The 12,405-nt window shown below is 40.9% G+C and overlaps 1 protein-coding gene across 6 annotated transcripts in view; it reads right to left on the minus strand.

The window, feature by feature from the left end:
* veph1 (ventricular zone expressed PH domain-containing 1) overlaps positions 1-12,405 on the minus strand; it is a 75,038-nt gene that overhangs the window by 54,274 nt on the left and 8,359 nt on the right. For 4 of the 6 annotated variants that reach the window (XM_028045827.1, XM_028045832.1, XM_028045831.1 and 1 more), the window contains exons 2-4: positions 10,836-11,303; positions 10,460-10,678; positions 5,168-5,342 (exon numbers count right to left, since the gene is read on the minus strand). In XM_028045827.1, coding sequence (XP_027901628.1) covers positions 5,168-5,342; positions 10,460-10,678; positions 10,836-10,973 — 532 coding nt within the window. In that variant the 5' untranslated portion in view covers positions 10,974-11,303. Of the gene's footprint in view, positions 1-5,167; positions 5,343-10,459; positions 10,679-10,831; positions 11,304-12,405 lie in introns of those variants that run through there. The other 2 variants (XM_028045829.1, XM_028045830.1) reach the window with 2 other exon arrangements.

Below are 12,405 nucleotides of genomic sequence, written 5' to 3' on the forward strand. Positions count from 1 at the left end.
AGACATGGAGGTGGCCAGAGTGTGAATGGGCGTGCCGTCTCATTCCACTCCTTTCTGGGAAAGCGCTGGAGGCCTACGCTGCCATGGATGAGGACTGTGCTCACTGCTACACGGACTTGAAAACTGCTTTGTTAACAAAGTTTGACATCTCACCTGAGACATACAGACAGAAATTCAGAGCAACAAGTATACCTGTTGGTGAAAGTCCTACTGAAACCTACCACCGCCTTAGAGGTCTCTACCGACGATGGATCCGTCCGGATCAGCATTCCAAGGAGGACATCGGGGAGCTCATCATCCGGGAACAACTGCTGAGCATTCTGCCCTCTGATGTAAGGACCTGGGTGAAGGAACATGAACCTGAGGATGGTCTGACGGCTGCAAAGTTGGCTCTACAGTACATGAACGCACGGCGAGGAGGAGCAGTATGGTTCTCCAACCCTGGACCGCGACCTGTTCAACCAGCTGGACATCAACGGTATCCCAGAGACCCAAGACAGGAGGTTAAAGGTATCACCAGTTCTCTGAATCCACCATCTAATGGTAAGACATTGATTTGCTATTATTGCCAGCAGCTGGGCCACAAGGCTTCTGTGTGCCCAATAAAGAAGACTAAGTTTACTGGTTCCTGCTATGCTCCTAGAGTTGAAAATCAAGCTGGAGTCAAAAACCTTGAAACTAGAACTCATAAAACTGTGACTGTGAATGGACAGCATGTGACTGCATTAATAGACAGTGGTAGTTCCACATCACTTATAAAAAAAGAGTCTTGTACCTGTTGGATGTATGAACTATGAAAAAAAAACTGAGATCTTGTGTGTGCATGGAGATTGTCATGTTTATCCAAAAGCAGAAGTGACTGTCATTATTGATGATCAACCATATTTGCTAACTGTCGGTGTGGTGGAAAACCTACCTTTTGATATAATTTTGGGTACTGATCTACCTGTGATGTTTCATCTTTTGGAAGAGGTACGAACCGAGGGGAGTAAAGTTAGCAATGTTTCCGGACCTGTGATTACTCGTTCTCAGGCCAAAGAACAAGTTGAGTCCTTACCTGACTTTGATGAGAGTTTGTTTGAAATTCCAAAGAGGTCTAGAAAATCCAGAAAACAGAAAAAATTTGAGAAAAAGTTAATGCTGAGTGGGAATGTGTTAACAGATTTAACGGTAGATGACATTTGGAAAATACCTGAAAATATTGCTACTTTACAGAAACAGGATGTGTCTTTACAACCTTTGTTTGATCGAGTGGAGGAAAAAACTGATGCTAAGTGGAGAGGAAGAGAAACTTTTGTGTTAAAAGATGGTGTGTTGTATGCTTGTAATGAAAAACAGCGGTTGGTAGTTCCAACTTGCTGTAGGGCACTTGTCATGCATTTGGCACACACCATTCCATGGGCAGGGCACTTGGGGCGTCACAAAACATTTATGCGTGTCAGCTCACGTTTTTTTTGGCCGTCAATGTACAATGACATTAATGCATTGTGTGCTTCTTGTCCCACATGCCAGAAGACTCGTCCTGCTCAGAAATCAGATCGGGCGCTCCTCCAGCCACTACCAGTCGTCTCCACTCCTTTTCGTAAGGTTGCAATGGACATTGTTGGACCCCTAGTGAAGAGTGGGCGTGGTCATCAGTACATCCTGGTAGTATGTGACTATGCCACCAGATTTCCAGAGGCTTTTCCACTGCATACCATTACTGCTCCTGCAATAGTACGAGTTCTGGTCCAGCTGTTTTCAAGAGTTGGAATCCCAGATCAGATTTTGACAGACCAGGGAACTAATTTCACCTCTAACCTCCTAAAACTTTTTCACAAACAGCTTGGGATCTCAGCCATCAGGACGACGCCTTACCATCCGCAAACTGATGGACTGGTCGAAAGGTTCAACCAGACACTGAAGAGGATGCTGCAGAAGTTTGTGGATGACACTGGCAGAGATTGGGACCGCTGGTTACCATTCCTTCTCTTCGCCTATCGTGAGGTGCCGCAAGCATCAACTGGATTCTCCCCCTTTGAACTCCTGTACGGGTGGGATGTTCAGGGACCATTAGAGCTGCTGAGAAAAAGCTGGGATGCATCAGAGACCTCATCCAATGCCAAAGGTGTGGTCCAGTATGTGCTGCAGATGAGAGGTCGGCTTGCTGAGTACCAGGAAGAAGCTGAAAAGAACCTGCTGCAGGCTCAGCAGAAGCAAAAGAGGTGGTATGACCAGCAGGCCCGGCAAAGGGTTTTAAGTCCTGGACAGAAGGTGTTGCTTCTTCTGCCTTCATCCACCAGCAAGCTTTTGGCAAAGTGGCAAGGGCCCTATACCATCAGCCGACAGCTAGGACCCACCACCTATGAAGTCTATCATCCTGACAAAAGGAAAGCTAAACAGGCTTGTCATGTGAATTTGCTGAAGGAGTGGAAAGAACTATCATGTCCAGCTCCAGAAACATCATGCCTGTTGAGGCCTGTGGAAGAGGTTCCTGGTGTTGAAGTGATGGCTGAACAGTCAATCCCCAATCTCAGCCATTTGGCCTCACACCAAGCCTCACAACTTCAGCAGATCTTCCAGAAATTGTCTCCTCTCTTTTCTCCTAATCCAGGCCGGACCTCCTTGATTGAGCATGCAATTCGACTGAAAGAGAAGCAGCCAATTCGTCAACGCCCATATAGAGTTCCACAGCAGTTGGTGGGACGGCTGCGAGAAGAAGTCGAGACCATGCTAGCGTCAGGAATTGTTGAACCTTCAAACTCTGAATGGTGCAGTCCAGTGGTCATTGTGTGTAAGAAAGATGGCTCACTGCGGATTTGCATTGATTTCAGAAAGCTTAATGCAGTTTCAGAGTTTGATGCCTACCCCATGCCCAGGGTGGATGAGCTGCTGGAAAGGATTGGAAAAGCCAAGTTCATTACCACTCTGGACCTGTGTAAAGGGTACTGGCAGGTTCCATTGGAGCCTTCAAGTAGACAGTACACAGCATTTCGAACCCCTTCTGGTCTTTTCCAATTTACTGTAATGCCATTTGGCCTGCATGGTGCTCCAGCCACCTTCCAGCGGCTAATGGACAAAGTCTTGCGAGGAAGTGAAGACTACAGCGCTGCTTATCTTGATGATGTAATCATTTATAGCAATAGCTGGGAGGAGCATGTCTCACATCTAGCAAATGTGTTGGAAAAGATTGGAGGTGCAGGACTGACACTTAACATTTCAAAGTGTGTTTGGGCACAACAGGAGACCAGATACCTGGGTTACCAGCTGGGGAGAGGAGAGGTGCGACCACAGATGGACAAAGTTGAAGCGATCCAAAAGTGCCCTCGTCCTCGAACCAAGAAGGAAGTGCGGTCGTTCCTGGGACTAGCTGGTTGGTATCGAAGGTTTGTGCCTCATTTTGCCACACTTGCTTCTCCACTCACAAGTTTGACAGCTAAAGACCAAAAGAATCCTGTGGTGTGGACTAAGGAGTGTGAAGCTTCTTTTAACACTTTGAAAGATCATCTATGTTCATCTCCTGTCCTCCGAAGTCCTGATTTCAGTAAGAAATTTCTGGTTCAAGTGGATGCATCCACAGTTGGCTTAGGAGCTGTCCTGGCTCAAGGAGATCCTGGGGAGGAGCAACCCATACTCTACCTGAGCCGTAAGCTGTTACCTCGTGAGGTGAGGTATTCTGTAGTAGAAAAAGAAGGCCTGGCCATTAAATGGGCTCTGGAAAGTCTCAAATATTATTTGATGGGCAGAGACTTTGATTTGGAGACAGACCATCGTGCCCTGACCTGGATCAACACCATGAAGGACAGTAACCATCGTCTGACTAGGTGGTATTTGTCCTTGCAACCGTACAAATTTACCATCTGTCATAAAAGTGGCAGACTTAATAAAGTGGCAGACTTTCTTTCTAGGTTGCCAAATTTTGCCAACCTTGGAGAGGAGAGGGGTGGTGTGACGGAGGAGCCGTCACGAGCTGGGCGTTAGAGTCCGTGTTAGCATGCCCGCATAACTGCGTACACACGCCGACAAACACATACATCATCACTAATTTACTTTTGTTGCAGGTTGGACTGGGGCGGCTCATCGTGGGTGCACACGCGGTGTTCCTGCTCCGGTTAAACATTTACTGTAACCTTTTTTTTTAGCACTGGACGTTTTCCTGGTTTTTGTTTTCAAGTAGTGTGTTTCCGGATTGTGACGTGCCGGGAGGGAGTCACATGAGGAGGTGACGTCAGCAGAGCGCATTGGGTGTTGTATATTAAATTGAATATTGTATTTTGTTTACAAGTTTATTTATTTATTTATTTTTTATTATTATTTTGTATACTGTATAAACTTTAGGCTGATTTGAAGTTTGATTCAAATCAGAATCAAACTTCTGATTTGAGTTAGAGATGATTGGTATTTTGCTAGTTTGGATTGTCTGTGGGCGGAGCCTGTGGCTTTAAAAGCAGGGCTCTGCTCCACAGGAGGCAGTCGGTGGTTAGACTGAGGAGAAGTCACGCTGGAGGTGATGAACTATTGCAAGCAAAGGTACTAATGATTTTTGATTTCTAGCCTGCTCTGGATGTCCTTTGTGTGTGATCTGCACCTGCCACCTTTGTGAGAACCGAATAAATCTTCTAAAATGATCTCCAACTTGGAACAGTCATTCTTTTTTGACTAAACCATAATAGAACCTCGTCACATAAACCATCTGTGAAGGTTTATGCACAGATGGTTGCATAAACCACCTGTTTATGCAACAGATAAGTTCTTATGGACTAAAAAGAAGGACTTTTTATGTTCAACAATAAGTGACAGCTGCAACTTATTACCATTATTTTCCTAAATGGTTTTATTACAGCACCTTCTGATTGCAACAATCACTCCCTGTTCCACCAGTGTAAACATCTGACCTGCTTGTTTCACTTATATTGAAAATGCTCATAATGAGAACTCATGAGTCCAACTTCTACAAAACATCCACCCAAAGTTGAGAATCATCATCTAAATAAGCAGAATTACAAAAATTATACTGATAAAGAGTTATTGAACTTACACTATGGTAGGCTTTTAATTTCATTATTTTTGATAAAAAATGTGGAAACTGACGTGGGAGTAAAATGATCTGTTTATTTCAAGTGCAAAGGAAATTACAAAAAAGCAGTAATACGCTTTTAGCTCATGACTATAAGTGTGTAGACTGTACCTCCCAGCACACTGACGGTTATGGCCTCTGTATGTTCAGCCAGCAAGTCAGCTTTTGCTATAGCAGCCAGTGAGAGATAGCTGGACATGTTCCTGCTCAGTTCCTGGTTCCCTCGCTGCAGGAATCGCACCGCCACTGGAACAGCCAGAGCCATGACTGAGGGGCAGCTGTAGTTCTGAGAAGACAAAAGAAGAAAAGAAGTTCAGATCATGTGCCTAAGGAAAGACAAAATGATGTATTTCCTTCCTTCCTCATAATACAGTGCCTTACAAAAGTACTCACACCCCTTTAACTTGTTCATGTTTATTAGTACTCAATGCTTTGTGCTTTCCAAGAGTTGACAGCGTTGAAAGGAGCACATTTTGTGGGTTTTCTTCCCTCTGAACCAGGGGCTTCCCAGATCAGGAAACCCCTGGTTTGGAGAGTCTTGCCGACTTCTGATCACTTCACTTGAATCCATGTTGCATCAACATCCAAACCATGCCATTGTATTAGATGTCGGAAATGATTTCACTGGACTTATTTTGAGCAGTTCTTAAAGATAGTCAACAAGATTCTATGAAACAGTGTCAATGTTTTTAAATTGTTTTTATTGTTTTATACTTGTGCATATGTATTAATTGTTTTTATCTTGTAACCAGGTTGCTATGTATTGCAAATTTTTTGCTCAGGTCCCTCTTGAAAATGAGATCTAGATCTCAACAGGGTTTACCTGATTAAATAAAGGAATATATATATTAGGGCTAAAATTAAGACTATTGCGCACCGAGTGGCGGTTACTTCCTTGAAGCAGGAGGCCATATCGGTACTGCTAACTGAATAGCTGGCAGTGGCAAATTAAGGAGACTATGCACTTGTGTTAGCTTTGAAAAAATTGGTGACTAGCATGCATAGGCTCGTCACCCACTGGTCTGCCTACTTCATCTGTCCATTAGCACCTACAGTGTATATCTTTTTCTTTAAGAAAAACTTTATCAACTCGCGTTCTCACTAAAACCAGGAAGATGGAGCACATAACACCGGTTTTAAAGTGCCTACACTGGCTCCCTGTAGCTCAAAGAATAGACTTTAAAATACTGTTGTTAGTTTATAAATCACTGAACGGCTTAGCACCACAATACATTAAAGATCTGCTGTTGCTGTATCAACCTTCCAGACCTCTCAGGTCTTCCGGTTCTGGTTCTGCTCTGCATCCCCAGAGCCAGAACCAAATGAGGAGAAGCAGCTTTCAGCATCTATGCACCACAAATTTGGAACAAACTTCCAGAAAACTGTAAAACAACTGAAACACTGACTTCTTTTAAATCTCGACTAAAAGCCCACCTGTTTAGGATTGTATTTGAAAAGTAATTAATTACAAATTTATTGATGGAACTTGACTTAATGTCATGTTTTGATTGTTGATTCTATGTTGCATTGTGATTCTGTGTTTGTAATGATGTAAAGCACTTTGAAATGCCTTGCTGCTGAAATGTGCTATACAAATAAAATTTGATTGATTGATTGAACAAAAATGGTTGGTAAATGATATCTGTAAGCGACATACATTAGATGTATTGATGTGTTCTTTTGACAGAGTTTACTGTAATTCAACATGACGTCAAGCATAAACATACTGTAGGAGTCCCACTCAGACTATATTGTAAAGTCTGAGTGGGAAAGGAGAAATATTATTTGAGATGCACTAGCACCCTCTAATGGACAGAGTGATTCCAAATGTATTTATACAACCTAAATAAATAGAAATTAAAACTCTGTCCTCACTAGTGTTACATGAAATTATAATTTGTTACCCCAAAAACAACTTTCTTTAATGCCAATGCTTTAAATATTTTTAAAAAGTATGTTTTGTCTGCGCTACGACTCCCTTCTGCCACATGATGGCAGTGCAGATACTGGGTTACCACAATACAATGAAGGTGATGTGAACTCAGTCAAATTATCAGTCTGCAGGATTTGCTCATTTTCTTTGAGAATAGATCTACAGGCTTATACATCCAACCTAATTCTCCATCTTTCATCTTTCTTGAGGGCTAAATTTAAATATCATAATTAAGACATTTCACAGAGTCTGTTTGGTGAATGTTCATTATAAGGCAGACATCTCTGTTCGTGTTTACACTTGCCTGTGTTCAGTTTCTTTACAACCAGCAAGCCAATAAACCTCTTCCTCCAAGAAACCACTGCCTACATCTCTCCTGCTCCTAGTGGGAGTTTCAGAGGAAGGGTAAGACAAGTGTGTTGGTGTAAATTCAAAATGACAGTGAGGTAAAGAGAGAATCAAAGATATTTGAGATCAGGGAGGCTAGGAATCAAGGAGAATGGTTTTTAAAAGGTAAAGAAAGAGAGACGCACAGTCTCCTGTGATAGCTATTGTAACTGGGACATGAGAATCAGACAGAGCTGTCAGAAGTTTTAGTCTCACCTCTGTGTGTGTGTGTGTCTGTGTGTGTGAGCACGCGAATGGGCTTTTTCTGAAGAGTTGGGCTCATTAGGATGGTATTAACACATTCCCATTCCTCAAGGAACAAGAACAGGGGGGTGGAAAAGGCAGAGGACAGAGTTTGTTTATGTCTAAACCTTTTAGCTTGAGAAATCCGAGATGAGAAATCCTATTTTAAAGTTTCTTCATCAATAATTAGAATTTTTGTACCTTTTGTATTAAAATCAAGCAACGTTTATGTCATTTGAACATTCCATCCACCATTTAAATAATTTTTGCGTACAAACCTTTCCCGATAACACACTTTTCTTCCAATCAATTTTTCAATAGTTATAGGATAAAAAAAAAAATACAGCAATGGGTAAACATAAAAACTGGGCAAGGGCAAGTTAAATTTATCATGCACAGCACCTCCACAGGCTTTGGCACCCCTGATAAAGATGTGCAAAAAGCCTTAAAGTAAATTGTTTTTTAAGGGCAACTTGGTGACCTAGATGTCACTGTTTTCATAGTTATTTAACAGGGAGCTTTGAAGATTATTTTTAACATCCCGTAGCATCCACCTCTCTGTCTACTTAAGTCCTGCTCCAGTCTTGTCATAATTTCAACTGCTTTAAACTTTTTATTATTGCCTTGAATGTAAAAAGTGGCAAGATCTATTCTTGATATACTGTGTTAAACATACACCTGTTTTGCTTTATTCACAAGTTCTCTTGTCTTTTCTATATTGAAGAGCAGTTTAGACAAACAAGCCCCTGTGCCAAGTCCTATTTTTATCCTTGGGAGACAGGAAGTCATGCGTTATTAATTCGACATTCCTAGACACTTTGAACTCCAAAAGTGAAGAAAGTACAAAATTACTAAAAGAAATGCTCATGTTACGCATATCTCTCATTCTATAGAAATGGTTTGGGTTAGCAATAATTTTACACATCTTAAATGGTAAATAGTGGTCTATGTGACACTTGTACATATTTTAGTACCACTTTTATTTATGGTTCTGTTCAAGCTGAACTAACAGGTCATATGAAATCATCACAGACCCCTTTCTTGGTCAGGAAAATTGTTTCAAAAGTAACGTAGTTGTTATATGCAGGTACATGAGAGATGCTGTAACATTGCTTAACACACACATACACACACAGTCTCACTCTGAGGAAATGAATGTTATTTGCACATGTGCAAGGATCACAAGTATTTGGTTCTGCACAGCGAAACTGTGTGCAAAGATTGCAGACCAGAGATTTGACCCTTACTTTTCAGGCTGTGACATTCAATTCAATGTGGATATGTAATCCATTCACAAATGACCTTAGTAATAAACTTTGAACAGAAAAACACCCAAATGGCTTGATGCCTTTACTTTAGCCATGTCTTAGTTTCAGTTTCTCCAGAAAATAGCACATTGTTAAATGAACTGATTAACAATGGCTGTCAGCAGTACTCTTGTTTGAATTAGTAATGCACTAATTGATATCAGTACATCACTCAGAGAAAAGGTTTTAAAATGTCATACTGTTGCAAATAAGGTTGATTGTAGCTGATGTAATACACAGTAATACACTCTTAACTCTGTAAGAGTGTATTACTATTATACTATAGTATCACACTAGGAGTATTGAATGCATTTTATAACTTGTTGAAGTTAAAAAATAATATTCCTATGTGTAATAAAATTTAGAAATTTCCTCAGCATTTCAATTATTTTAATTACAATAGAGTGCCATGCAAAAATGAATAATTAATATAAAAAATTAATATAGTTTATGTTTTTTTTATTATTTTATTTTTTAATGTTTGGGCTTCTTACAACCAGAAACTTCAATGCGTTTTATAGGGATTTTATGTTTATGGTTTCTCAACATTCACAGTTCATACTAAGCTGTGGAATCGTTGCATTATTTTATTGGTTTCTTTCTTATTTGTATATTTTTTTTAATGTGTTGCTAGTTGAATAGCTTCTCTGAATAATGCTCTTTTTGCTGGCCTTCTCAGTTTAGGTTGATGTCCATGTCTAAGTAGGTTGGTAGTTGTGCCACTTTGTCTTCTTTTTATCAGCTGATGCTCAGCAATGTTTTGTTTTTCAACCTTACCCAGCTTTACACTTTTACACAACTGTATTCCTGACCTGCTATTTTTCTTTTGAATGTAAGGGCTAGATTTAAAATTAAATGACTGTTTACTAATCTGATGAAGCTATAAGCTGTACCACGTTTTATGTATCTCTTGATAAGTGACACTTCAAAAGATAAGTGAAAGATAAATCATTATTTATAGTCTTTAAGTGAGACATTGTTTTTTATCTGAAGAATTGCACCAAAATCTGTAAGAATCATTATGGTCATTTTCACAATGACCATAACGATTCTATTCTATTCTATTCTATTCTATTCTATTCTATTCTATTCATACTTCACCTTATGTCAGTTTGTCACAAAATCCCAATAAAAAGAAGTTTGTGGCTGTAATCTGACAAAAAATGAAAAAGCGCAAGGACTACAAATAGGTTTAAAAGTTGCTATTGTTCCCTTATTTAGGTTATATTTAATAAACTTGAGGTGATTAAATATAATCACCTTTGAAAAGCCATGTATTTTCAGTACACAGCTATGAATGGACCATGTTGAAAGAAAATACTAATACAGTTGTAAGAGCCTCTTAATAGACTTTGTAAATAGGTGAACATCTTAGTGTATAGAAACCACATTTTTTAAGAAGATTCCAAATGTCAAACTTATTTAACACCACAGGCATAAATTTCCATCTGATGACAGGTATGTGCAAAGCTATGTCCTTTAAGAGTTCCAGGTCATCAAACCCCCCAGTGTCTGTCTCTGATGAGAATGTACCTGCAGGATGCAGCTGGTGATGTCAGAGGCTATCTTTGCGTGCGGCGTGTCTTCTGTGCTTTCCCCTTGAGGAGTCAGGTTATGCTCAAGACAAGACTCCCACAGGCCCACCAGGGCCATGCTGTGTCGTTCGATGGAGCTGGTCTCTCGGATGGCCGTGGTGATGCGTGTGATGCAAATCTCGACCACGGCCTGATCATTGTCGTTGGTCAAATAGTCCTGTCGGCCGGCAGAAAGAAGCAGGCGGCAAAATTAAGAATATTAATAATACATGACAAAATAAATAATTCATTAAAGTGGCATTTGCTATGCAAGTATTTACATAACTCTCAAAGGACTGTGTATTGGTTTTGCCTGTTTAGACATGCTTACTGACTGGTGAACAGGAGATGTCCTTGATCTGATCCAGAGCTTCAGACAGGCCGTCTTCGATCTCCGTGTCCTCTAGAGAGAACAGGTCTCCTGCTCTGGACAGGTCCCTCTGACCGAGGACCCGACTAAACAACTGGTGCATTCTGACCCTGAAGGAGCCGTCCGCTGAGACCAGCTATACTCAGGACTTTACAATCAAGTATTGGAGAATGAATAAAACATAACAGTGTGGAGAAAATCCTGAACTAAAGAAATACCTTTTCTGTTTGACTTTTTAAAGAAAGATATGAAATGTCAACCAGAGTTATTTGCATTTTAACAGTAGCACCTAAGTCCACCTCTGTGAGTCCAGGATCAGGTAGGCTGCATGTGACTGGACCAGTTTGAGCCAAGCTTTTCTGGCTCAGTGTGAGGTCTGTTAGTGTGGATGACAGCCATATTCTGAAGAAAGGAGTCCTGAAAGAGCAAAGTCCTGAAAGAGAAAGAAGAGAGAAACAAAACAAGAAAAAAAAAATCAAACACAAGACATGCAGCACAGGATAAAGCCAAACTAGACAGCAGAATCATCTGAATGTGTTTGAAAAGTCCCAGGGTCTCTCACTTAAGCATGATGGAAGGTAGACTTGATAGCAAACTACCAGATGTTAGGGCAGCACAGCTGATTAGTGTTTCTGTCTGGAGTAGAGAAGGACAGCTGTTTGGATGGCTCTTTTCCGTCACTGAACAGAGCTCAGAGACAGATGGGAATGCAGTTGGAAAGTGAGAACTTATACAAAATTAACACCACATGTTAATTTTTGGAAAGTTTGGAAAAAGCCTAAGTAAATGTTGGTAATGGCATCAAAAATAATGCCATAGCAGTCAGAAGATAAGCCTGCAATCTAGTAAGCAATCCAGACCCCACAGTCTGTGTTTCTTTAATTGGTGTTTATCATTATAGCAGTGGTGGGCCGTCAGGGCCTGCAAAGCCTTCTCTGCTGGCCTAAAAATATCTGAATCACAGACTGATGTTAATTATATTTTGTCCATGAATACGTATTAAATAAATCCAAATGGTCTGTCCGCTTCCTTTCATTGCTAGCCCCCTGGCTGTGCTGCTTCCAGACGTGTATTTTCATATTTAAGCATTTAACCAATCACATTTCAGCCACTATTTGTTGCCAGGGTCAAAGAAATCTGCCTGGAGGCCTTCACAGTCAGTTCTGCTGGCCCTGTAGCATAAAATAAATGTCAATCAAACTGTTGCTTCAACCAATCAGATTTTGAGTTGGCGACACCAAGGCCCGTACGGGAACGTCAGCGTATTCACACGCTCTGATTGGCTAGTCAAAGAGTGTACTAGCCAGAGCTAGCAAACTGCATCTGTAGCGAGCTGCACAAGCAAAGATTGTCAGGATCTGTGTTTTCTGTGTTCATTTAGAGTGTTTTGTGTCCTTGAGTCTCTTCGTTGTCCTGTCCTCCCCTTGATTGTTCCCAGGTGTGTCTCGTTCTGTGATTACCCTCCCGTGTATTTAACTCCACCTGTGTTCCTTGTTCCTCGTCGGGTCCTCGTCAATGTCGAGTCTAGTTGTCAA

This window comes from Xiphophorus couchianus, chromosome 18 (genome assembly GCF_001444195.1).
Source record: "Xiphophorus couchianus chromosome 18, X_couchianus-1.0, whole genome shotgun sequence".
In the NCBI taxonomy this organism is placed as follows: domain Eukaryota; kingdom Metazoa; phylum Chordata; class Actinopteri; order Cyprinodontiformes; family Poeciliidae; genus Xiphophorus; species Xiphophorus couchianus.